This window comes from Meriones unguiculatus, chromosome 7, assembly GCF_030254825.1.
Source record: "Meriones unguiculatus strain TT.TT164.6M chromosome 7, Bangor_MerUng_6.1, whole genome shotgun sequence".
Taxonomy (NCBI): Eukaryota; Metazoa; Chordata; class Mammalia; order Rodentia; family Muridae; genus Meriones; species Meriones unguiculatus.
Genome location: NC_083355.1, coordinates 15,017,239 through 15,044,708, shown reverse-complemented (window position 1 = coordinate 15,044,708; position 27,470 = coordinate 15,017,239). Strand labels below are relative to the sequence as shown.

The window sequence follows — 27,470 nt, the reverse complement described above, 5'->3', positions numbered from 1 at the left end:
CTAAGGCTACAGAGCAAGACTTTATAGCAAAAAACAAAAATAAATATGAGCATATTTACCTAGAAAATAACCAATTTAGCTGGGCACGGTGTTGCATGCCTGTAATCCCAGCACTCAGAGAGGCAGAGGCAGGCCAATCTTTGTGAGTTCCAGGTCATCCTGGTCTACAAAGCAAGTCCAGGACAGCCAAAGCTACACAGAGAAATCCTGTCTTGAACAAAAAAGAAAGCAACCAATTTACGAGCCAGAGACTGAAGTGAAATTATTGAAGATGTCAACTACCAGATGAATTCTGCTTTAACTACAAAGAGTATTTTCTAGCCAGATGTAGTGACACATGACTGTAGTCCCAGCACTTGAGAGGCCGAGAACAGGATTGTGAGTGCTAAACCCTGGGCTGCCTAGTGAGTTCCAGACAAGCTATGATACCCTCTCTCCAAAGGAAAAAAAACAAACAAAATCAGTATTTTCTAGGTGGTTCCCTCAAAGGTTAAGTAATGTTATTAAAAATGCAAGTGTTTATGTTTTGGAGGGTTTTGTCTGTGTTTCTGGACAGTTTCCGTTGGCTTCTTGGTGCTGGAGACTGAGCTCAGGCTCTGTGTAGCGTCTCCTGTTTCTCAAACAACCTTTTTCTGTTTGAATAGGAACCAGATGATAAAACTTTCTTAACTTCAACATTCTCTAAAGATGATAAACAGGAAACCTGTCTATCTTTGACTCAAAGCCCCTGGACAAGGATGCTTCCTGAAGGAAAAAGGTATCGTTGCTGTGGGCTTTAGCGCTTTTGGTCTGTTGTAACGGGATCTGAAAAGTGAAGGGGCTGCTAAGATAGCTCACAGTGAAGGTGCTTGCCCAAGCCTGGGGACCCAAGCTCAGTCCTTGGAACCATGTAAAGGTGGATGGAGACATGCTTGAGGCAAGTCACTCCCCAACAATACTAAGTTTTTTATTTTAAAGCCAAGAGTATACTTTACAAATTTAGTTTTGGGGAACCGGAGTAAAATATTTGTTAAAGTGCATATTGTAGTCATTTTGAAATAAGTAGTGTGTCCTTGGCGAGTTAATTGCCTTGTGGCCACTTCATTACAGAAACGAGACCAGAGCTGTGGCCTCCCCAGAGTCCCCGCCTGTCCCTCGGGAGTTCAGGACGCATCTAACAGAACAAGAACTGCATGCAATGTCAGAGAAGCTCTCTCGGCGGCTCTTTGAACTAGACTGGGCAAGTCTTGTCCTTTCATCTTGTTTGAGATTTCTGTGGTTAGCCTTTCAGTGGAAGGTACTGATCTCCCAGCAAAAGATGAATCTTAGGATTAGGTACTGGGAGAAGAGTAGTGGAACACACTTCTCAGCCCAGCACTCTGGAGGCAGATGCAGTTGGGTCTCTTGAGTTTGAGATCCAGCCTGGGCTACAGAGTGAGTTCTAGGACAGCCAAGGCTACACAAAGAAACCATCTCAAGTCCAAAAAAAAGTTCCACAAGTCAAGCAGGAAGGACATAAACAAAGGCACCTCGCCTTCCTTATTTAACCAGATATGGTATAGATTTATCTAAATTTTATTCTTATAAAAATGGAATCACTTTAATTATGTTAAATCATTTATTTTTAGTTAACATCTATACACCTTTGTTACCAAAGACGGATGTGGTATAAAATTGGATCAAAGGCTCTCAGTGTAAACCTTAGTTTATATTTGGGGTAGTAACTAACATTGAATGATTGCATTAAATCTGTGTAGGACTTTCTATAAAATTTACTGGAGTGGTCTATAGCACTGATTGTCTCAAAAAAAATAATAATAAAAATAAAAGGTCTGAGTCTCATTTGTAGCTGTAGATGGTATAGAACTTTCTACACAGCCAGGCTGGTCTTGAACTTGCTGAGATTCTCCTGCCTCGGAGATCAAAAGTGTGTCTACCCATGCTTTAAATGTTAAATATAAAGCTGGCCATTGCCATACCTCTAATCCCAGCACTGAGGAGACTTGAGTTCCAGGCTCGCTTGGTTTATGAAATGAAATCTTATCTCAAAATAAATACGTAAAGGAAATGAAGTAAAAGCTATAAGTGTAAAAGATGCATGCATAAGTATCTAGAAGCTTGGGTTAGTGACCAAAGACAACTTTTAGAAGGCTTGCTCTCTACACTTCCGGTGAAGTCAAGGATAGATGTTGAAAGGATTTTCTCAATAGATGTTAAAAAATGCCCTGAGTGATCAAACAACAGACAAGACTGATGGCAAAGATGACGGTCCTGAAGATGAAGAGGTGCCCAGTGGAAATGAGGAGATACTCTCGCAGCATAGTGACAGCATTATGGAGTATGGACCAAAGAAGCCTAGGCCAGGTACTTAACCCTATGAGGCCTAACTTTTTAGGTAGCTCCATGTGTTAATCGTAGTTTCATTTAACATAAGGATCAAAAATAATAGCAAACTCAAGCTGGTATTGTTTCTTACATTTCTTTTTGAGACAGGGTTTCTCTGTGTAACAGCCCTGGCTGTGCTGGAGCTTGCTCTGTAGACCAAGCTGGCCTCGAACTCACAGAGATCCACCTGACTTTGCCTCCCAAGCGCTGAGTCTAAAGGTGTGCGTCACCACCACCCAGCTTCTTACTGCTGTTTTTATACCGTCACAACTTATATATTACTTGTCTAAATATACACTATTGATTTCTATTTAAGTTTACACTAGCGCTATATATATCCTGCAATTTGCTTTATTCTGTTAACACTATTTAAATGTTTGTTGAAGCCAAGCATGGTGGTGCACTCCTGTAATCCCAGCACTCTGGGAGGCAGAGGCGGGTGGATCTCGAGTTTGAAGCCAGCCTGGTGTACAAAGAAAGTTCCAGGATAGCCAAGGCTACACAGAGAAACTCTGTCTTGAAAAACCAAAAGTTTGTTGATATTTTGAGAGCCAGTTCATTGATTTGAGCTGCTGTATAGCGGAATCCAGTGTGCCCCAGAAGGGTAACAGGAGTATTCCTGCTCATTAGAGGAGCACTCAGCGTTGGCCATGTTACCTTCCGCTTGTAAGCACGCCGCTGTGTGTGTGTTTACATTCCACCCTCAGACCTGGACCGGGAAAAGGCACAGGCCACAGTTACTTGCCTCACAACCAGGGGCTCTTCCTTTCCATAGAACTTTCTGTACAGCACACATTCCACATGCTGAATTTAACTCAAAGTTGAACATGCAATGCCGACACTTGAGAGCACACATGTACATGTGTGTGTGGGGGGGGGTGTCATGTGGCCATGGGCACGTGTTTGAGTGGACGTGGATGTGCATGCCAGAGGCCTACATCAGGTTTCTTCCTCAGTTGCTCTTTATGTTGTATTTTGAGACTGGCTCCACTGACTGAGCCAGGAACCCGCAGATTTAGCAAGGTTGGCTGGCCACTGAGCTGTAGTTACAGGCGCTCTGTCACATGCAGCTGCTTCACACATGCTGGGGATCTAGATCATGCTTAGACAGCAAGCACTCTCTTCCTCCCCGTCCCTAACTCTCTTGTTTTGGCGGCATGACTGAACACACAGCTACATATTAGAAGATTAGCACATTAGCTTGTCATTCCTTTTTTTTTTTTTAAGATTTGTTAAGAAGCAGTTGTTTGGTTTTGATTTCCAACTTAACATTTCTGACTGCCAGGAACTAAAGGTGAATGACTTTTCTGTGTTGCAGGATTTTCCACGTACAGAAAGGCACCCTACAGGTCCCATTCACTGTCGCCATGTTCCGTAAACAAACACAGACAATTAGAAAAAGAGAGAAAAAAGCAGCACAAGTCTAAAGGGACAGACACCCACCAACACCAAGCAAAGGTAGGCCCCGATTCCTTGATGGCTACTGGGCATCTGGCAAGTACCATCTCCCCGCAGCTGGATGTTACAATGAACACACATCGTAGTACATTCACTATGCTTGAGCTGAATGGGTAGCAGATGTCCTCACTAGAGATAGAGTCATGAAATCATCAAGAAAATAACCTGGTAAGTGTTCAGTGGGGGAAGTCAGCGTGACCTCGAACTCACAGCAATCCACCTGCCTCTGCCTCCTCAGTGCTGGGATTAAAGACCTGCTCCACCACGCCCAGTAGGAGCTCAGCTTTTAAGAGCACTTGCTGCTCTTCCAGAGGACCTAGATATAATTTCCCACACCCATACGATAGCTCACAATTGTCCGTTACCCCAGTTCCAGTGGATCCAGTGCCCTATTCTGGCCTCCACAGGCAGGCAGTTACACAGTGCACAGATATACGTGCAGGCAAGACAATTTTCCACACAAATGAAAAAAATATGTATTTTTTAATTAAAGGGCTCCATTATTCCTGGTATCGTTACCAGTGAAACAGATTTTGCTTTATTTATTTTGGTTTTTTGGAGACAGGTTTCTCCGTGTAACCTTGGCTGTCCTGGACTCACTTTGTAGATCAGGCTGGGCTTGAACTCACAGAGATCCATCCCTGCCTCTTGAGTGCTGGGGTTACATGCATACGCCCCCATGCTCAGCTAAAACGAGATTTTGAAATGCATGAATTCAGAACACTTCCTTGTTTGTTGGTTATTAGTGTTTTGGTTTTCTGACAGGGTTTCTCTGTAGTCCTGGCTGGCCCTGACCTTGGAGATCTGTGTGCCTCTGGCTCCCAAGCACTGGGATCAAAGATGTGTGACACCTCCATGTGGCATAGTGAGCTTTTATAATGTAGTTGTACTTAAAATGGCGAAAACTGATGCCTTAAAACTGTTATACCCAGGGGCTGTGCAAGCACAGGGATTGGAGTCTGATCCTCAGGTTCAGTAAGAGACCCTGTATCAAAAACTAGGGGGGGCGGGGTGACTGAGGAACCAGTCACACCAGCACACAGTTATGCTCTCTGTATGTTACCTCCACTCCGAGGAGTAGCATAATAATTATAAAACCTGTGAAAATATTAAAAATAAAAACCAGCTTCATTTTATATACTGATTTTGTGTCTGTTAGCACAGTGTGTTTTTATGAACCAGCCTGAAAGGAACTTAGAAAAATGTGAATAAACTTGGTATTTCAGATTACCTCCTTTTCATTTATATTTGCACGTATCCAAAAACTGCATTATATGACTTTATTCTTTCTAGGTATTAACTGAAGCATTTGAACGGGAACTAAGAAAAAATAAAGTTCAAGAGAACATTAGACTTCGAGGGATAAGTGACAGTGATGAGGAGGAAACAGTGGGTAAAAGTCTCTCTTTGATAAATGCCAAAGACAATGAAAAGTAGTCATTAGCTCTTAGGAGATGGCAGGATTTCATTTCATGATGTAGTGTTTCCTTTAATTCTTGGAATACTGAGCTTGCTGAGATACAAGAGGACCAAAGAGACTAGTGTTTTTCCCTTCTGCCTAAACTTTGTTTGGCCTTAAAGGTTCTTGCACTAATTAAAGCACAGTGAAATTGCAGAAGAAACTTAAAAGCATACTGCAATTGCTTGTGTTTTTTTAATGTACAGAGAAAACGTCAGAGAAACCAGCACATAAAAATTTCAATAGCAGTTTGTTTTCAGGGTGTGGGGCTATGTTTACTAAAGCTGGAAGAAAGGCCAGTTTGTATGGGGGGAGAGAAAACAGATTGAGAAGGTAGTTGGCTAAGAGTTAGTCAGCTGCCTTGTCAGCGAACTGTTTGAGATGGCTGTAGAAAAGTTTTTGGACCCCCTTCTTACTTCTGTCCTTTTTCATCTGCCTCTAAGGAAAAAACATACAGAGAAGCCATTTCTAAAGGAACTCCAAAACACAGTCAGGTCCAGAAGACTTGCTCCAGAAAATCTGCAGCTCCAAGTCCAAAAGGTGGTTTACTGAAGTCAAGAAAGGCAGCTCCAAGTAAGAGCCTCTGACATCCTGCATGCCAACTGGCAGCCTCTGGACACGACTGCCGTTCCAGAGTCTGTTGGAAACTAACACCCACCAGTTAGCTGTAGAAAGGCCCTTCATGTATTACTGCCGTATGGCTGGGTTTCTGTAGCCAGAACCAGACTCCTAAATGAGGTGTCTTATGGAGTCATGTATGGACACCAAAAGAATTGCCAGGGCACTGCTGCTCCAGCGGGAGCCTCTCTTCCCTCATTCTAGTTGCTTTGTTGTTGTTGGTCGCTCCAATTGTTTTTGGGAAGCTGGTAGAAAGCAAGTAATGCTCCAAGGCAAGCAGATGGCCTGTTCAGCCTCCGTAGGCTGACAGTTGGTGCTCCTGAGTTAGAGCCTTGGTGCAAGGAAACAAGGTCAGGGGAAACGCCAGGCTTCCAACTCTCCCGTCAGAGACCTTTTTCTTCTAACCATATGCCTACTAGGAAGCTGAGGTGTCTTCCGTTTTCAGGCACAGGAAGCATCTGCCCACAGGCCCCAAGGCTGCTCATGAGTTAGGATAGATCCTGAGCACTGCAGTCAGCACTTTTGAGCTTTTTGTCCTCATTAATAGGAATGCTAAAGTAGCAGGCACACTCCAGATGGTTCTTTCTAGGACTAGCACCATAGCCCAGAGATTAGCTTGGTTTAGCAGGCAAGTGGGGGTAAGAGTTCTTTTAGCAGCTTGGTCACATTAGCAGCATCTCTCATTTCCTCACAGTGAAAGTAAATGAATACAGTCTCTTGCCCCTGATGCTGGAACAGTTTCCATTTCTCTATGTTTCTGATCCAACACTGACCAAAATGTGGAAGCAGCAAATTGCACAGGTTGAACAACTCAAAAGGGAAGCACAGAGAGAAAACCGATCAAAGAAGAAACTCCAGGACGAAGTAAGCTCCTGGGCATTTGAAGCATGAGCATACGAGTACACACAGGGAAAGCTTTTCCATGAGCGGTACCCTGAACTTCCTTCCTTGTGTTCACCTTCTAGATAGAGGAAGCCCTGAGAAGGCATGACCTCCTTACTGCTCTTGTCAAGAAAGAGTATGAACATAACAAGAGACTGGTATGTCAAGAACAAACTCATAGTGTAATCTTTTCATCATCAGTACCAACTAGGCAACAGACTCTTCCAGCATCTGGCTGTGGAAGAAGGAATCTAGGGCTTTAACTCAGAACTGATGACGGGGAAAATATATGCCACATTCCATGGACACAACACTGAAAACACATCAACCAGTTGGCTGTAGAACACTTTTTATCCTTGCCATACGGCTGGTTTTTACTTCTTTATAGTAACAAATTAGAGATGGCATTTTCTGAGATGAAAAACCTAAGCTTTCAGATGTGATGTGAATTGCCTGGCTTTCTCTTTGATGGGCAAAAAGCACAGTTGAAATTTTATCCCATTTCTGTCTCTCTACCTCCACAGTCTGTAAATGCTCAGTACCTTCTGGTCTTCTCAGATCCTGGTAGAGAGCCAGTTTTGTTATAATTTGCATTGGAAGTCATACTTAACGTCATCTCCAGTTAATACAGTGAAGGGACATGGCAGAGGCCAGTGTGCCAAAGAAAGATACTTTAAAATCCTTAGCTGGGTCTGGAGTCGGGCTAAGTCATGGAAACACTAATCGTAATTAGTTTTTAAAAGACCATCTCCAAAACTGCCTGTAGATCTTCACTGTGGATCAAGGACATCTGACCCAATAGAGAAAAAAGTGCAAGCTGTGGCTCAGAAGCACTCAGGGCCCTTTTACTCTGCACAGTGGGGCCTGTCAGTGCTGCTCTGCAGACTGAGGCAATGAAGCTACGAAGGCTGAAGAGCCTGTGTAGGCTAGTGTCTTTCCTGCATGCCCAGCTTATAGCTAGAAGGTATCCTTTGTGGTGGGGAGCCGAGGGGATGAAAATGAATGCTCAAACTGGCTTTCTGCTTGTCTTACTCTTCCCTAGCAAGACTTCAAGGACCGAATTCATAGACAAAAGTTGACCCAATCAAAGATAAAAGAAAATCATCAGCAAACTGTTCGTGCCCGGAAATATTATGATGATTACAGAGTTCAGTTACGTGCAAAAATGATGAGGATGAGAACCCGGGAAGAAATGGTATGTACACCTTTCCATCTATCTAGTTCTGCTAAGGTGAATTTGTGTTACGTTTCAAGACCAGTTTGTCTACAGCTCTTACCTCAGTTTGGATCCAAAATCCAAATCCAAGTCCCAAATGCAGCCAGGAGAGCTTGTGTGTGACCACGGGTCACGGCCCAACTGTGCATCGCCATCTACTCTTCGTGCTTCCCCTAATATGCAGCCTTGATTTCCTCTGACCTACACATACACTCTTCAGTACAGCTGCTCTAAGGGCTTAGGAAGCACACTGCAAACGACAGAAATTAAGGTAAGCTTGCATTGGTGCAGAAGGACATGCGAGGAACTGCCATGGTGTGAGCTATTCTCATAAGATACAGTGATTGTCCTATCCTAATCAACGTTTGGGGATCCCAAATTACTGAAAAGTTTTATTTCTATAGTAGAACTTGATCGCAGTTAAGCTGGATTAAATACAAACCAAAGGATTTGTTGAGAAGATACTGCTATGGCTTTGGGAGGTTAAGTAACTTGCCTAAGGTAATATGGTAGCAAATGTGTGCTATCAGCAGTAGTCTTTATCAAGAATTCCTTATGAAGGGAAGACAACTGGGCCTGTCCAAAATCTCTTGAGCAGTAGTTTTATGGTGGCTGCCCAAATGCTGACCCTTCACTTTCAACTAAGTACATGGTAAGATGTTTCATCTCGTATTACATGCATGGATGCTTGAGAATTCTTTTCTGAAAGCAGTAAAAAATAGTGGTCCATGAGAAGGTGTTGAGCACCATTCACCAGTAGGGAAACACAAATTAAAATCACAGCAGACACCGCTCACACTTAATAGGATGGCTGAAATGAAGAATTGGTGAAGACATGGAGAAGATGGAACACTCACGCAGGGCTGGTGGGGTCATATGACGGTGTGATTGCTTTTGGAAAGTCTGGCAGTACTACTAAAAAGGTCACCAGATGCTGTATAGGCTTAATACTTTTAAACGGATATATGTGTGTGCATGTCCACACAGCAGCCAAAACGGGCTCATGCCTGTCGGCTTAACAATTTGTGAACAAAGTTTATATTCACACAGTAGAGTGACCAAAAAAAAAAAAAAAAAAAAAAGAATGACACACTAAATGCCTGTAAGATTCTGACCTTCAGAGCATGTCAGGTTAAGGCTGTGCTCAGAATAGGCAAATTCACAGAAAAGGAAGTGGGGGAAGGGCAAGCATGGGCTTCATGCCTGAGCTGATGCAAATGTCTGAAACCTAGTGCTGGTTACACAATTCTGAGTCAACTAAAACCTATTTATTATGTACATATATTTTAAGTTATTTTGAAAAGACTTTACGAAATGCATTGTAATTTATGATTAAATAACCAACAGATCTTTAAGAAACTGTTTGAAGAAGGTTTACAAATTCAGAAGCAAAGACTACGAGACCTAAGGAACTATGCCAAAGAGAAACGCAATGAAGAAAAGAGACAATACCAGAATGAGCTGGACTCCATGGAAAACTACTACAGAGACCAGGTGGGCTTGGGGCTGCCACTAGTATGCCTGATCCCAGCCTCCTTTGAGGCCGGCTTAGTTCATTGCTGGGTAATACGCAAATTAGCGCAGGGCTTCGCAGCCTTGCGCAGGCTATAGTGATTATTCTAAGGCAAATTTAAAGACAAACTAAGCTAGTCCTTGGCATGTATGTTGCCCCATTTCCATTAAAATTTAAGATGTGGTATTAAGAATAATTGCATTGTGATGGAAGACTTGTTTTTTTCCTTCCCTACAGTTTTCATTGCTGGCAGAAGCCATATCACAGGAACATCACAGACTCAAAGCCAGGGAGAAATCCCAGGCTCAGGTAATAAATTAACAGGACAGGAATTAGGAATTACTCCTAAAAGTAAATAGAAACTGTTACTGTAACTTTAAAAGAATGGAAAGAATACAAATAAGAGAATCCATCTCTGCTCCCAAATACCTGATAGGCTCTAATGTTGCCTGCTGTGGTCTTAGCAAGTTCTCTGGAAGTTCATTTACCAGCTCCCTTCTAAGTGCAGGCAGGTGGGGGCGGGGGGAGAATAGAGGGCCCTGGATATGAGTAGAGAGCTGCAGACTGACTGGGTTCTCTTTCAGATGTTACATAAGGTGAAGAGGGACCTGAGAGCTAAGATGGAGAAGGAAATTCAGCAATTGCAGCATATACTGACCCAGAATGACGATGACGCTTTCTTCCGGGAACTAGAAGCTGAGCGCTTCAGAGCTCGGCTGCAGATGGCTTCCTTCCAGTACAGTAAAAATCCTTTCTCAAGAGGCCAAACTTCATAGAGCCCTTAATAGTACGAACAGAGCCAGACCTGAGCCAGTAAACAGTCTAAACCAGAATATGCCTTATTTATGTATTCATGCTAAAACTTAGTTTCTTAAAAATAAACTTTTTCTTAAAGCTTACTGCCTTTGGATTTTTAACCTAAAACCTGAGAAAAGGAAATAAAGACATTTTATGCTAAAGCAGTTAGGAAGTCCTACCAGCACTCCTGAAGCCTGGTGACAGAGGTCAACAAAAGAAGCCATCCAGGACCAAGGACAGCACCTACCGGCTGTGGGTAAGGCCAATAATGGCTACTGTTTGGGGGACTCGGGAGCTATGCAGCCTTAAATCCTCCTCTGTCGTGGAGAGAGCTGACTTCCCTTAGCCTCCTCTAGGTCCTGGCTGGAAGAGGTAGTCTCCACTCACGGGTGCCGGGCTTCTTACTAACCGTGAAGTTCTGTGTCACCCCTGGCTGCTGGTAAGCTGGTCGCAGCACAAGCAAAAACCACCCAACTGCCATCCATCAGCTTAGCCGAGCAGGCTGGAAAATCACAACGTGAATGTGATGAATAGAGCATGGAAAGTTTTGTTCTGAGACAGGCCTGACTTCCTAGTGTAATTGAGGTTGGCCTCAAACTTCTCAGCCCTCCAGTAGGCTTCTGAGTGCTGGGATTATACGCTTGCACCATCATGCCTGTCAGGGAAATTACCTTTTAAATAAAACAACTTTAACTAGACAAACCAACTTAGAGTATTAACATAAAAGGGCAATAGCCTTCCTGTGTAACTGCCTCCGTCTCTCCTGTAACTAGTCTCATGACCTCATGTTAATCCTGTTGTAATTATCTGGGTAGAAAACCCGAACACGGGGAATATGTTTACCCTTTGTTATGACAGGGAGAACTACTGGTTACCAAAAACAGAAATACTTTCCAACAAAGCAGGCAGGTCAAACTAGTTTGATTTATATACTATTGAATACAAAGATCTTTCTTTAATGTACTGTAACCTTGGTTAGATAAAGCCAGTAAACAGCAGTGTGAAGCAGAATGTTCATGTGTAGCATGTCCATCTACTGGGGAGACAAGAACAAACATTCCTTTACCTCAGGACACTGGCAACAAAGAAACAATTTCACCAAAATCTAATTTGATGAGCCAGTGAGTTTACTGGGGCTATTGACAGGAGCGTCCTACTGAAAAGCCCCCAGCTGGGTTCTGACACGAGGGCATCACTGGAGTGCAGCTCCCCTGAAAACAGCCTCTGCACCAGTTCTTTACCACTGCAGTAACCTTTCAAGACTGCATGAGGATCTTGTGGGCTTCCCTAGCCCTGGGAGCCTCCCTCCTTCCTCGAGGAAAGAACTGGAGGAAGCGGCCACACAACACCGTGTCACACATCACTGCTGTTTACCGTTTTCCAGATGTCCCATTCTGTTGCAGCCATTCTGTCTCACATTCTAGGTGAAAAATGAAACCAAAATGAATTTCTTTTCTACCTATGTATTTACAAAGAGTTAGAACTCATCTCTCCTTTTCATTTGGAATATTTTACTGTTCAACACCAAGGCATGCTGTCAAAGGTTAGACCATCTACCAACCACTGCCCTGCCAGACCCCAAACAGACCTGGTTATAGATAAACATATTCCTCTCCACTAACCACTGGAAACTTCTCAGCTGCCACGGTAGAGGAACACTCACCTTCCTGCTCCACCTCAGGGCAGCCGGATCCCAGACTCTCCAAAGCCCTGAAGGTAAGCAGCATTCTTTTCATTTCAAGACTCCATGCTATCACCTGCTATCACCTGTGAAAAGCCAGATGTGTTTTTCAAAACAAGTAAAACTCAATATTTAAAAACTTCGCTGCTGTGACAGTGCAAACAGCATTCATTTTATTGCTCAACTTCGGCATGGGCACATACATACATACATACATAGTTAATTTTTAAAAACCATTTATACAGATGTTATTGATAAAGCTCATGTAACAAACGAGTGAAAATACAAAGAATATCAAAGCTAAAACATTCTGTAATAAATACAATGGAAATGATAAAACTTTGTTTTTAAAGTCAGTTTGAAAAAAGGAAGAATATTACATAAAGTGGACTAATTACATCTAGAATAAGCAACTCAGCATTTGGTACAATCATCATCCTAGTGTGAGATCATTAACCGCACACGTGGCCCCGATGTAAGCGGCAGCTGAAAGACAAGGCGCTGTGCTGCCAACCCTGCAGGCACTGGACGTGTCAAACACCCATCAGTGCAATCTGCCCATCGCACCGCAAGCTCAGAGCAGATTTAGTGTTGTCAAAGTAAATTACAATGGATTTAGGAGAAGAGAAACTTGTGCTCCGGCCTGTAAGTGGGGGTGGGGGCGGGAGAGCACTGTAAAAACAGAGCAACAGACTGCAAAGCAAAATGTACAAGACACAGCACTACTTGAAAACTCTGCCGAGAAATAGTGGCCTCTTACTGCATGTGAGAGCACTACAAGGTAACCACTGGTCAGAATTAAGCTTTCCTGATGGAAAGGGGGTGGTGGAACATCGCAACTAGAGGAGATGTGGAAACAGATAGAAATATTCACATTAAACGGCAAGTCCAGATTCAACGACAGTTGGGGGGGTTGTTTGCTTAGCACCTATTTGGAAGAAATCTGGAAATGTAATTTTGAAATTGAAATCTAAATCATGTTTTTGGATGTCATGTGCTACTGAGACTGTTACAAAGGGCAATGTCCGTTAAAGCTCTGTCAAGCCGTCATTATGAAGTTGAAAGGCACTCAAAGCGATGGGATTTGCCTGCTTCCACTGCACAGAGAACCACTGGAAAGTAGCATGGCATCACTGCATCCCTGTCAGCTACGGTCCTCACGCCCCTGGAGACAGGGCCTCAAGTAGCCTCAAACCCACTAGGTAGGTGAGGTTGCCTCTGCCTGCCTCCCCAATGATGGGATTACAGGTGTCAGCCACCAGGCTTAGTTAAAATTTCTGTCACACGTGCCTCATATGTCCTTGTGCCAAGCTCATCGAAATTTGCTATTCTTATTTCACATCAACGTTTAAAAATAGTACGTTGTTCTGATGGTTGAATTTTAAAAATCCAATGTAATTTTTGATGGTTGCAATCTCTCACCCCAGAATTTTCGTTACCTCCTGGATCATGGGATGAGCCACACACTTTGAAAGCTCAACCTTAACACTTGGAAGTCAGCAATGTGGCAGCCAGGACTTTACTCCCTTGCTTTTAAATGAACTCTTCAGTTTTAGAGTGAAATGTACAATAGACTTAAGAGTCATCTTATCTGAGGCAAGATCTGCTATGTAGCTCAGACTGGCCTTGAACTTGGGACTGCTCGCCCTGCCTCAGCCTCCCAGGCGCAGGGATCACAGGCATGGTCAGCACATCTGACCTCACTGATGTATGACATTCCCTGCCCACCGTGCCCAGTGCCACCTCCAGTTTATCCAGTGAGGTAAAAGCAGGGCTCCGTAAGCTTGCTAAACAATCTTTAGAGCAAAAATTTTCCTTTTAGAAACTTAATTAAAATATAAGTTAATATACTTATTAGAGACTTTGGTTTATAGAAATAGCATATAAAAGACAAGCTGACTTAGCAAAGAATGAAAATCCCACCCCATCACATACTGAGAAGCTATAAAAAATGCAGTATTTCAATTTAAGATGAAAGTAAATCCAAAATACCTGATCCTCTTGATTCAAGAACATGAGGTGTTTTTTTGTTTTGTTTTTTCAAAGTCATCTTAAAAACAGGGAGGATAGCAAATAAACTCAATTTAAATGGTTTGCATTAGGAATTTCCAGGAAAGTCACACTTGAAAAATATAAAAACCCCATTTAAGCTACGGTGACCCACATAATGCAAAATATAATGCTCTGCTATAGAAAAACACAACTAAACATGTAAATGGCTTAATTTCATAAAGGTAGTGATCCCTTTAGCCAATTGTTTACAAAGGTGGAACAGTTTAAAATAACTTTATTTAGTTTTTTACAAAGAGCAAATATAAGAGCTATTCAGAAATCATATATTCAATCAAAATGAAATGTGACTTGTACCGACTGCTGGAGTTGTCTTGCTGTGGAGACGCGAGTCTGTGACGCGATCTGGATAGATAACCTTTTATAAAAATAGTAGTAGTCTGTAAGTGTAGAACACTGCCTAACTGGAGATGCAGGGGTCAGCATTCTCTAGGTTCAAGGTATTAAGTTTTAGATAGCAGCTGAGTGTGTCCTCATGGCAAAGCATAAAGACCTTTACTTTTCCTTGAAAAGGAATTTCAAAATTGTCCTTTCCTTCCCAGTGTCCTAGAACGTGAGGGGCTGGGGAGGACCGTCCTGTACTCCAGCATTCTCTGAAGCGCTGCTGAAGGGGCTGCCGGCCAGGGTAAACAAGAGCTCTAGTCCTGGGCCCATCATTCCACAGCAAATCCACATGTTTCTTCGATGGCTGTTAGCAGCTTTTCATAGAGCTTTTCATAGCTTTCATAGGGTGGAATGTCTATTCGATTGAAGCTGTGAATAAGCAAATCAGACTTTATCATTTGCTCAGAACTACTCAACAGGTGCAGTAAGCGAGCAATACACAGCCACAGTGGTCTTTGTGTCAGACAGAAAGTTAGCAGCTGGCAGTCCTCTAAACAGAGAGCACCACTTTGGGGTTTGCCTACTGAATTCTGAATAATTTAAAATTTTAAACCATTTAAAAGAGGTGCTCATCATTTCTTTTAAACCAACACCTACCTACCTTGACAGAGGAAAAGCTACAAAAATAACTCACCAAGTGTGGGCTTTTGGCAAGTTGTTCGTGCAGGCATCAATCTGGTGTATGGTAAAGAGCCGTGGGCCTGCAGCACCTGCCAGTGAAGGAATGTGGGTCAGATCACAGCAGGTATATGCATCTATCTCCAAAGCCTCAGAATAAACAGGAACAGAAACCACGGAGCTGGGGAGCTGGGGAGCACACTAACTTGGGGCTTATAGGAAAAGCAGCCTGTTGGGAGGTTGTGAGTGATGCCAGGTGCCATGACATCAGCATTCCAGTCTGAAAAAAAGACATAACTGAGGACCTCTGCCAGCTGTGTGCCAGAGAGCATCTGCATCTCAGACAATAAGGAGACTACTTGGGCAGTGCAATACAGAGTAGATTTGGATTACTTTGTTTTGGTTTCTTTTGGTTTTCTGAGACAGGGTTTCTTTGTACAACAGAACCTGGTTGTCCTGGAACTCCCTCTGTAGACTAGGCTGGCCTCAAACTCATAGATATCCACCTGCCTCTGCCTCCAGAATGCTGTGATTAAAGGTGTACACCACCACCACCTGGCTGACTTTATTTTACTAATTTTTTTAAATATGGTCTTGCTGTGTAGTTCAAGATGGTCTTAAATTCAAGATCCTCTACAGGGCTAGGATTACAGTCGGGTGCTATTACGCCTAACATACATATTTGAGTCACTTAAAAAAGATGACAACCTAATGTAAATTTAGGCTTTATGACTCAAGCTGAGCTGAACAAAGATTAGCAGTTTACAGGGCACATTTCAGTTAACACACATGCCCCATACAAACACACAAGAGAAGACAGCACCAAGCTCCCCAAACAGGGAGGGGAAACACAACTTGAGGTAGCTCTGCCCAGGCTTTCTGAGTGCCCTGAGGGGGCTGCTGATGAATTACATACCAGTCTCACTCTGCAGATTCTCCCTCCTCACCAGCAGCTCTGAAAATGAGGAGCTTAAAGGAAGCAATATCCACTGAATGATGCACCACAATCCTTAGCAATGTTACCAACTCAACCAAACTCAAACAGCTTATTCCATAAAAAAAAAAATTGAAAAAATAAAAAATTGAAGATGGTTGTAAATCAATGGTCTGCAGTCATGTAATAAAGTGCTCTGACCAAACAGTTGGCTTTCACAATTCATGCTGCCTCCCTCTATTAAAAGGAAGACAGAGGGGCCATCCTAGTGGGTAAGTTTGCCAACCTGAGATGTGAACACAGAGCTGGATGACCTTCCCTACAGAATTAAAACAAGGTGATCAGAAGTGAGAAGCAGAGCATTAGTACAATCTACCTCCATTCCACACCCACTCTAAGCACAGAGAAGCCTGCCAGAAACGCCTCTCTGGAAGGAACTGGGATGGGAATTACAGGTAAGAGACAGGGAAAGAAAATCTTTACAACCACTGGGCTTATCAAACAGTAATATATACCCCATGGCTCCCCTGAAAGAGCGGATGCCAGGCACCTGTGTGCCCCCCCCCACCTTACCCTGTAGTGCTTTGAAGCCCTGCAGAGGCACCCGGGAGGACCCTGTCACAAACTGGAGTAGCCGCGCTCGCCGCTCCTCATCGAAAAACTCCACAGCTTTCCAGAACCACTTGACAACATTGCTGTCCGGCGTACAGTGTTTTAACCGGGTGTTGACTTTCCAGTCACTCACGTCGATTTTGCCAAGTCCACAAATAATGAGCTGTTGGAATATTTGCAGGAGTGGTGAGCCAGTGGACACCAAAGCTGGGTATCCCAAGTCCTCTCAGATTTGCAGCGATGACTCCCACTCAAGGGGCACACAGCAGTATTATCTAGAAAGCCTTTCAAAATCCACCCAACAGACCCTATGCTGCAGAGATTCTAACTCTGTATGTTTGGTGGCAGTCAGGGTCTGTATCATCATCTTTCCTTACTCCTCCTCATCCTTTTCCTCACTCCCCTGCTTGCCCCCTCTGACCTCCACATGTGCACCATGGGAAGAATTTTAATTAGGAAGAATTCCATGTGGCATGAAAACAAAGGGACTTGAGAAGTAGCTTAGCTGGTGGACTGCATACATCTCTGGGCTTAATCCCAGCACTGAGGAGGGAGCAGAGAGCCACAAGTTAAAGATCGTCCTCATCCACAGTTAGTCCCAGACTAGTTACAAAGAAGGAAAAGGATATATGCTAATAATGTCTCCATGCGGGGCTGGAGAAATGCCTCAGGCTTAGAGGGCTTGCTGCACCCGATCATGTTTGGTTCCTAGCACACACATCAGGCAAATGACAATCACCTGTAACTCTAGCTCCTAGGGATCTATCTGACCTCTCTGGTCTCTAAGGATGCCTGCACCAATGTGCACACAACACCATCCCCATACATACACCCTCAATACACACACACCCTCATATACACATAAGTAAGAGAGAATCCTTACTCACAGAAATTCCAAAGTACACAATATTTCCTGTGAGAGTTTTAGGGCACTGAGCCATAAAACCTTAAGTGTCAGAAAGCTCCACTTTCCTCTAAAGACAGCAGAAAAGCCCAGACTAGTCACACACGTGACCTCAGAACAGTGGCACACTAATCATACACATGACTTCAGAACAGTATCACACTAGTCACACATGTGCCATCACTGTTACCCACTCACCTCCAGCTCCTTCTCATCAAATGTCTTCAGCAGATGCTGCGGGATGACTTCATTGAATCCTTTCTGCAGTGCCAGGAACTGAGCTTCAATGCCTCGGAGAAACCTCCAGTTTACATAAAGCCTGCAAACATTGGGCAGGGGTGTCATGTGACAGTACAGATTCAGATTTGGTAATATAAGTACCTCCTTTGGCAACTTCACACTTTAAAGAGCCTTCATCCAAAAAATGTTAAGTCTAGTAGGACTGAGATACAGGGGAGCTGTAGGGTCCTGCTCATAGGCACAAGACTCTGGGTTCAATCTTCAGCCCAAAAGAAAAAGGAAACTAAAAAATAAAATAATTTAGTCTAATGTCTAAAAAATAGGGAACAAATAGCTCTTAAGTGCTGAGACAATTTGATGTACTAAAAGACAGTAACCTTCTGTCACTAAGTACAGCATCGATGAGCGATGCCTCAAACCAGGTCCCAGTACAGCAGACTTGTAATCCCAGTCACTCAGAAATGAGGCAGAAGGATCAAAAGTTTAAGCCCTGTTGGGATACCACGTGAGTTCAAGGTAGCCTGGGCACTCAATATGACCTTGTCTTAAAATTAAATAATAGAGAGGAGGGGTGCAGCTCAGTGGCAGAACCTTACTGACATACACGAGGCCTTGCATTCAGTCCCACCACTGTTGACTAAATAAAAAAGCAACTCTTCAAATCAGAAAAACCTCCTAGAACTCAGTCTGAGGTTCAATTTTTGTTCAGATTTGGTAATTACCATAACTATCTACTTTAGTAATTAATTGTAATAACTTTAATATTTCTAATTTTTAATAATTAAAAATGGTATAATTATTAAAAATTGTAAAAAAATATTGTATGTATTGGTGTTTTGCCTAGATTTATGTGTCTATGAGAATGTCAGACCCCCTGAAGTTACAGACAGTTGTGAGGTGCCTTCTAGGTGCTGGGAATTGAACCCAGGTACCCTGGAAGAGCAGCCAGTGTTCTTTATTGCAAAGCCATCTCTCCAACCCCAACATTTCTTAATTTATTCTGTCAAAAAGCAGAATAAAGAGCCAAATCTCTTAAAGATTGACCATTCCTGGGGCAGGGGTTACTTGAGAGTGCTGTCAGAGAATGTGAGGAGCTCTGTCTGTTTATCCAAGAGGAAAAGAACAGCAAACAAGGCAGGGTGGGAACCAGAAAAACCTAGAGAAGATGCTATTAGAATAATGCTCATTGCTCCAGAGAGGCTATGAAACCTTGCAAGATGTCAAGTTACCAACAAAAATGCATTAAAATACAACTTTTGTGAAGCCTTTCCCTGTACCTCTTAAAATTTGTTTTTGAGACAGGTTCTTAGTAATACATGTTATATATGATGTGCGTGGTGTAGAAATATGAGTTATTATTTGGGTTTCCCAGGCTGGCTACAAGACAGCCAAGGATAACTCTGTACTCCAGATCCTCCTGCCTCCTGAGATCACAGGTGTGCATCAATATACCCAGCTTAAGAACATTTCTGAGTTAACTTTTAACTGAACATCCTTATTCATACGTAGCTACATGTGCATTTCTGTAAAAGCATTCTAAAAATGGGGTTGCTTGGTGGAGGATATGTTCATGTTCATTATGAACCTGGGCTGCCCACTGTGTCACTTCAATCAAAAGCATACAGTGAAAATCATGTCGGCTAAAAGTGTACGTAGACCTTATAAAGAATAAAGATCAGGCACAGGCTGGAGAGATGGCTCAGCAGTTAAGAGCACTGGTTGTCCTTCCAGAGGACCCGAGTTTGATTCCTAGTGCCCACATGGCAGCTCACAATCATATGTAACTCTAGTAACAGGGACTCTGATACCCTGTTTTGGCCTCCATGAGCACCAGGCATGAATATGCTACATAGACACATACGAGGGAAAAACACCCAGACCTACAATTCCAGGACTTGGGCGGTAGAGGCAAGAGAATCAGGAATTCAAGGTCATTCTCAGCTACACAGCAAATTGGAGGCTAGTATGGGCTACCTAAAACTCTGTTGCGGGGGCTGGTGGCTTCCTCTGCGCCATCTTGGTTGTAGTCTTAAGTCTAAGAGTCAGAAGGCCCACCTAGGCCTTTTGACACCAGCTGACAGCTTTTGGGTTAAGAGTGCACTGTATGCATTATTCTCTGCCCAATTACCAGTCCCAGGGCTTATGAAAAACTAGTGAAGGGTGGGTATATATATATTTTGTTTGTTTGGTTTTCAAGGCAGGGTTTCTTTCTATATATAGACAAGGCTGGCCTTGAACTCACAGGTCTTGCTGTCTCTGCCTCCTAAGTGCTGGAATTAAAAGTCACCACCACCCAACTAGGGTGGGAGTTTTTAAGTTATTTAATTCTATGGAAGTATGTTACAGTGTAACATCTCCTAAGCACTTAAATGTTTTTCTATATTCGTGTCCAAGAATCTTTTTTTTCCTATTAAATTTTTAATTATTATTATTAAGTTCAAGCATTTACCTGACATATTCTTTCTTATTTTCTTCACTAACAGGGATACTTTTGCCATTTGGTTTGAGTTCATGCTGAATAATTTCGCCATATGCATTATGTTCAACACAGAAGGTATGGTCCAGAACACCCGTGATATCATTTTCACTAGATAAGAAACAAAAAAGACATGTTAACTGGGAAACCTCCCTCACATCTGCTACAGTGTGTTCACTGGTGAGGCTGTTCAGCTAAGACAGTACTATGATATAGCAGATACAGGGGCAAACTTGAGCCATCAATTCTTATGCTATCATGCTATCTTTTCTTTCATAGAAAAGTCAAAGAGCTATCTCCGTATAAATATAGACAACATTCCACTTCCTGAGCAACAAGAATGGGCTGTGCCACAGACCGGCTCTTTTCAACTACAACGTGGATTTTGGTGTCTCGATAAAATGCTCTTCTGAACATAGGCACCTTGAGACCAAACCCATGAGCATTCTCAGTGAGAAAGCAATCTGTGAATTGCACAGACCCTAGCACTGCCTGAGTACCTTCCCACACAGAATCAGCTAGCAGTTCTTACTTTGTAAAGTATGGTTCTAATAATCACTGTCTTCATTGAGATGAAAGAGTAGGACAGGCCAGATGACTCTGTGGACAAGTGCTCGGTGCATGACCAAACCTCACCTCGGTCCCCGGGACCTACTTGAGGAAAGGAAAGCACTCACTTCCACAGCTGTCGTCTGACTTGAACACGCATGCTGTGATATGTTCATGTGCTTCTGTGCCCATCCCATACACACAATACACAAACACACAATATATTTTTTTTAAACCAATGGTAGAGGCTGGAGAGATGCCGTAGTGGATCCAGGTTCTAGTCCCAGCACACAGACAGTATATCACAAGCATCTGTAACTCCAGTCCCAGGGGATCCTATGCCCTCTTCTGGTCTCTGTGGGCATGGAATATGCCGACATATGGCACACGCATGCAAAATACCCATACACATAAATAAATAAAATATTCCAAAATATATTTTAAAAACCATTTACTATTTACTAGCACTTGGAATTTACTATACTGCCATACGCTGGCTGAGACAGAATCTGCATTAGTCTTAGGACACTATGACAAATAGTGTGTTAGCTTAAAACAGTGCACAGTTTAAGCACCCTTGGTCTGAAAATCTGAAATGCAAATGTTCTGAGAAACACTTAGGAAATTACCTTCAGGCTATTTATCTAAAGTGTGTATGAAATGAATTGTGTTTACACTAGGGTCCAGCCCCCCAAACATCTCAAACATAAGCAAATATTCTAAAACAGGTGAGGGGATCAAAGTCAGAAACACTTCTAGTCCCAAGGACTTCCAATAAGGGATGATCAATCTGTACTAGATTTATTTTCCTTTTTAAAGTGAGAACATGGGAGAAGGCCAGATCCAGTCTCAAAGCCTGTAAACCAGCCACGTCTATGAGTGTAGCTCTCCCTTTCACTAAAGAAAGCTTCTTTTTGCAGCAAATGGAAATTATCAGAGACTTACAACTGGTCATAATGCAGACAGTAAGTGGCCATGGGCTGCCTAATCCTACTTGATAATCTACAGCGCGATCTTCACACACAGCTCAGGAAGATGTCAGAAGAGAGCAGAAAGATTCCAAGAGCCAAAAAACAAACAAACAAACAAACAAACAAACAAAAACAAAAAAAACCCAAAAAAACCAAAAAAACAAAAACAAAAAAAGGATTCCAAGAGCCACAGGACCAGGAGACCTGCTATGAGACAGTGTCTCCTAGACATGACAGGAACACTGCACCCAGGAAATTTCCATAGTATGGCTGCCTAAACAAGACCTGCAGACTGACAACAGCAGTTGTTATGCCAACACAGATGGAGAAACTCTCAAGGCTCCCGCCAAGAAGAGCTACAGGCAGTTGACAGCTGCTGAGGGAAGGAGGATCAGTTTTCTCCCAGTCTCCAGATGGGTTAGCTAATCCCAGCTAACACACCCTACACACAGACACACTGGCAACACACTAAATGGACTCACTGCGGGTGTACACACACACACGCACACATACTTACATGTGTAACTTCAGTTCCAGGGTATCTGACACCCTCTGCTGGCCTCCTTAGACACTGTGCACACATATGTATGCTGGCAACAACAGCACACAGAAAATAAATTTTCTTGTTTGTTTTTAAAGACAGGTTTTCTTCGTGTAGCCTCGAACTCACAGAGTTCTACCTGCCTCTGCCTTCCCACGTGTGGGGATAAAGGTGCGCCACCACACAGCTTCAAATGAGTATTTAAAAACCTTCTGAAGTAATACCATGGGCTGAGCTCTGTCTCAGCGGTGACATCCCTGCCTCGTGCTCATGTGGCCGAGTCTCCCTAACTTTTAGAAATCTCAGATGTGCAGGGAACAGCAGACCAGGGGCAGGGTGGGGGCAGTCTTACAGTGTTTTATCATAAACCACGCATCTTCTGTGCCTATTTCAAATTAAAAAAATAAGTACTTAGTTTTGAAATGTATTTTCTTGGTTTACTGTCTACTTTTTAAAAATATACTATTATTTTATCTCTGTATGTATGTGTGTTCTGCCTACATTATGTCCACATACCGTGTGTGCCTAGAGCTTGAAGAGGCCAGAAAAGGGCAATAGATCCCCTGGAACTAGTGTTACACACAAGTGTAAGTTACCAAGTGGGAGCTGGGAATTGAACCCAGAACTTCTAGAAGAGCAGTCAGTGTTCCTAGCCACTGAGGCTTCTCTTCAGCTTTCTCTTTTGAGACAGGGTGTCAGTATGTTGTGGAGGCTGGCCTTGACTTCTTGACTCTCCTCAGTGCGTGCCTGTGTGACTTTTCATATACTGTATGTGTGCAGGCGATCGTGAAAGCTGACGAGGGCATCAGATCCCCTGAAAATTTCATGATCTGCCTCATGAAGAGTCCTGGGAAATGAACTTGGGTCTTCTACAAGAGCAGTAAGTGCTCTTACCCATTGAGCCATCTCTCCAGTTCTTAGCTTGTATCTTTTTAAACGCTCAGATGCTAACAATGATAAACAGATGTAAGAGTCAATACGTACAGTATCCACACCAAACTATTATGAAGGTCTGGATCAACTAACTCCATGTCGTCCAAAGTAATTGACTTCCCGAGCAACTGTTTATAAAAAGGCAATGTGAAACCACCATCAATATAATGTCCATGGAATACAGCCATTCCCATTATTCGCCCCACAAAGTGGAAATAGGATAAATGTTCCTGAAATGAAGAAGAGGAAGAGGAAGAAGAAGAAAAAGAAAAAGAAAAAAAAAACACATGATATAAATACACAAGTTAGAAACTGTCTGGGAATTTGTCTTAATAAAAAGTAAATATTTACGCAACGTTTTTTCCTTCCTTTGTTTCTCTTCCTCCCCTCCTTCTTGGTTTTGTTTGAGACAGGGCTTCACTTGTAGCCCAGGCTGGCCCTGAACTCATGGTTCTCCTGTCTCATTTTCCCATTGCTGAGATGACAGGTATAAGCCACCATGCCCTTATCTCTCTCCCAGGGCAAAGGCCCTTTAAAAAACAATTCCTTTATAAACCTGTACGAAGCTACTTGCATGTCCTGTTCTCTGAGTGCTTTGTCAAGAAATAAAACTTTTAATCCTAACATCCTTGCTTCCTTGACCAGGCAAAGACTGAACTTCAGGACTCCATGGATTTAAGACACAAATTTGGTTATCATGTTTGGATTAGTCCACCAACTACTGTTCATACAAAAATTAATTAGTCCCTGTAGGACTAGTCCACATTTGGACATAGATAGTATACAGAGAGGACAGCAAAGTGACAAGACCCAGGGGTCCAGGTCCACTCTTGGGAAGCACCCAGCAAAGGTCAGATGACAAGCAGATGGGCAGAAGTGAGCTCTCCAAGAGCAGCTTCACCTTGACAAAGAATTGCCTGATGAGCCCATGCCACCACACGTAGATACAACTGTTCATTCTCCATATTGTTTGGTTGGTTGCCTATCTGTATTTTTTAATTCTTTTGCTTTTCCACGTAATAAGTAGTCTTTAATCTCATCGTAAAACTTATTTTATCTTAAAAATATCTATTTTTTAGAGAAACACATGTTTATTTCAAAATATTTAGATAAAACATATATAAGCAAAGAGGATGTTAAAAGTCACCCATTATCTAACACCCAGAGGAAATGATTATCACTTTCTTGTTGTAGAGCTTTTAATGTTTTCTCTTACATATATCTACCAAAGCTGTACCACATTATTACATAATCATTCCCTTAATATCACTTAACATATAATGAACACACATCTTCATCACACATCATTTTTATCTCATACTCTTTAATCTCATAGCATACCCCGGTATGAAAACATAACAGATTAAATTAGCCGTAACTACTAACATCTGGAAGGAAGCTGGTGGTAGGGATCAAACCTAGGGCCTCACAAATGCTAGTCAAGAACACTATTACTGAGCAACAGCCCCAGCCTTAACTTTTAAGTGTTTAAGATTTAAAAAGCATTATTAAATCCTTAATATACAGGGTCTCATGTAACTCTTACAACCCTTTTCTAAGGTGCAAACTCTTCCTATTATTTTTTTATTAATAACTGAGGTTTAAGGCAATAAATTATCCCACAGTCACAAAGATATTAACTTACATAACAAGAATATAACTCTGTATCTTTCTGTTTTGTTTGTAGGGACAGGGTCTCATAGCATAGCCCAAGCTGCTCAGTAAGAAGCAGGTTGGCCTAGAGCAGTGTGACTTGCTACCTTTGCCTGGAAAGCACTGAAATCTCAGGTGTAAGCCTGCACACCCAGAGACTCCGTGTCTTTCTAATTTCAGAATCTATGTTCTTTGTTTGGTTTCTTTCTTTTACTTTGAAACTAGGTCTCACTATGTAGTCCAATCTGGCCTCAGCCTTTCAAGTGATGTGCTTACAAGCATATACCACTAGACCCAGATCAAGAACAACCATTTACACAGTTTTAGGTCATAATTTAATATGGACAACTATGTTGTATACAATGAGGGATAATCAATAGCAGATAGCCTAGTGGTCCAATGTAGCACACAGCTGTAATCATTTCTGGGACAACTTTCAAAAAAAGGAATTGCTGAATCCAAATGCTGTGACCACCTCAGCCATGTGATTCTTCTGTGATAAGCAATCACACTGACATTTAAGATGAAAGCAGAAAGGGTCCCACAGATTCCCACTGTTTTGAGCACAGCTCATACCGGATTAACTGCAGAGTCAGGGTTGATCTGTAATGTGTAGATATCATCTCTGGAATACTGGAAGAGACCATAGTAAGGATTCAACATTTCATGCGACAGGAGATACAACCATTCCCTAGAAAACAAATAAAGTAATCTGTTTAATTAAGATATGCCATCAGTCACTCTAGGAAATACATATTTATTTTTAAAAATTTATTATTATCATGAATGTGCATGATGCATGTGAACACATGTGTCACAGCGTTCATATGTAAGTGTGAGGACAACTCTGTGGAGTTGGTTTTCTCCTTTCCCTTTCAAGTGGGCTTGGGGACCAAATAGACTGCATAGCAAACGCTTTAACATGCTGGACTTTATCCAGGCTGGCCTCAAACTCAAAGAGATCCACCTGCTTCTGCCTCAAGTCCTGGGATGAAAGGCAAGCTCCGTTAAGTTCTTTTAAGTTAAAACAAAATACAGGACTAATTGTGGTTCTATAAAATCACTACAGAAAACGAATGTTTAAAGAGCAAATAATATTAACACAGTTATTGTTCATAATTTGAAGCAATTTTATTACACTTTAGCATCAGCGAGTATAAAGGTACTACCTAAGAGTACTACCTAAGCTGCTCGTGAGATGCTGTAGCCCTATAGTATAGCACTCTGAATGCTAAGTAAGATTTATAGCCCATGATAAATCATCTAAATGTCTATTTTTATCATAAAAGATTTATACCAGAGTCATAAGTTTACCTAATACAAATGGTAGGCAGATTCCTGTGAGTTCAAGGCCAGCCTGGTGTACCTACGGAATTCTAAAAAGGTCAGGGTGCATGGAGAGACCCTGACTCAAAAAAGACACACAATACAGCATGAATTTATTCTTACTTTTTGGGCAGTGGAAATGTTTTATAGTGCAGAGAAGAGAGGAGGAAGTTTTACCAGGACAGTAATAGAGAGACAGGTTGTAGAGAACTCAGGTAAAGACTGAAAGAGCCAGAGAGGAGAAGGAGCCAGAAGATTAGGTTGCTGGAATTAGTTTGAGGCCAAGCAGGGCAATTCAGGGGCCGAGAGAACAGCCATACTGAATAAGTCAGCTGGGAGAAGAGTCTGAGCCAGAACAGCTGAATTGAACCTGCCAGCCCAGAGCTCAGAAAGAACAGGAAAGGGTGAGCTTTTTCAGCAGTAAGTCTCAGAGGCTGAAAACACTTAAGGCCTAGATTAAATTGTATGGAGGCAAGAAGCTTCCAGGACTAGGCCTGGGCTAGCAGTAAGCCTCTGAAACAACAACTGAAACAGGAGAATAAAAGTTCATTTTACACTGCAGTACTGTTTTAGTAAAGATGGGTCAATGCCTATTTTATCACCTTTTGTTGTATAAAGCCTAAAGCAAACCCTGAAGCACACCCAGCTATTCTACAGCTCTTGGTGCAGGTGGACACAAAGGCCAGCTGGCATTCTTGGGCATGCCCCACACCTCTTTTTCCTTTCTGTTGTACTGGAGATGGAGCACAGAGCTCTGTATATTCTAGGCAAGTACTTTCCACTGAGCTATCTCCCCAGTCCTCTTTTACTTTGAAATAGGTCTTGTTTGCCTAGGTTGGCACTGATTTACTCTGTAGCCCAAGCAAGTCTTAGACTTGTGATTCTCCTACCTCAGCCTCTCAAGCAGTGTCAGAACACCACTGACACCTGATTCCGTATCTTACCCTTTTTCAGACCCTTCTTGATTTCAAGTGTATGTCAATGCTTTAAAAACACAGCACTACTGCCAAGTTATCAAATTCTCCACAATTTTCAAAGCATAAAAGATAACTTGTCATCTTGGTGAAAAATGAAGTAACTAGTCTAGGACTTAATACTGTTAACAAATTAAAAGAAAATTAAATTCTATGATGTGATGAAGGCGAAATCAAATTACTATTCTGTGATAGAAAAAGAGGACTGAGGAGCAAAACCAGAAGGGAAGTCTCTACAGAGGCAGCCTCCAATGCACACACCACATATCTGATGAGTCTGGTATGCTCTGCTTGTG

General features: G+C 42.4%; 2 protein-coding genes across 5 annotated transcripts in view; one reads left to right on the top strand and one right to left on the bottom strand.

The window, feature by feature from the left end:
* The window catches only part of Cep95 (centrosomal protein 95), a 31,453-nt gene extending 21,044 nt beyond the window's left edge, over positions 1–10,409 (top strand). For all 3 annotated transcript variants that reach the window (XM_060386525.1, XM_021634315.2, XM_021634314.2), the window contains 12 exons: positions 645–757; positions 1,090–1,219; positions 2,190–2,343; positions 3,683–3,822; positions 5,116–5,211; positions 5,725–5,854; positions 6,594–6,763; positions 6,865–6,939; positions 7,824–7,976; positions 9,345–9,491; positions 9,748–9,819; positions 10,095–10,409. In XM_060386525.1, the coding sequence (XP_060242508.1) occupies positions 645–757; positions 1,090–1,219; positions 2,190–2,343; positions 3,683–3,822; positions 5,116–5,211; positions 5,725–5,854; positions 6,594–6,763; positions 6,865–6,939; positions 7,824–7,976; positions 9,345–9,491; positions 9,748–9,819; positions 10,095–10,286 (1,572 nt within the window). In that variant the 3' untranslated portion in view covers positions 10,287–10,409. The remainder of the gene's footprint in view (positions 1–644; positions 758–1,089; positions 1,220–2,189; positions 2,344–3,682; positions 3,823–5,115; positions 5,212–5,724; positions 5,855–6,593; positions 6,764–6,864; positions 6,940–7,823; positions 7,977–9,344; positions 9,492–9,747; positions 9,820–10,094) is intronic.
* Positions 10,410–12,139: 1,730 nt separating this feature from the next.
* Positions 12,140–27,470, bottom strand: part of Smurf2 (SMAD specific E3 ubiquitin protein ligase 2) — a 96,132-nt gene continuing 80,801 nt past the window's right edge. For both annotated transcript variants that reach the window (XM_021634285.2, XM_021634286.2), the window contains 7 exons: positions 25,451–25,565; positions 23,273–23,451; positions 20,201–20,338; positions 17,710–17,830; positions 16,569–16,770; positions 15,078–15,153; positions 12,140–14,812 (listed from right to left, as the gene is read on the bottom strand). In XM_021634285.2, coding sequence (XP_021489960.1) covers positions 14,713–14,812; positions 15,078–15,153; positions 16,569–16,770; positions 17,710–17,830; positions 20,201–20,338; positions 23,273–23,451; positions 25,451–25,565 — 931 coding nt within the window. In that variant the 3' untranslated portion in view covers positions 12,140–14,712. The remainder of the gene's footprint in view (positions 14,813–15,077; positions 15,154–16,568; positions 16,771–17,709; positions 17,831–20,200; positions 20,339–23,272; positions 23,452–25,450; positions 25,566–27,470) is intronic.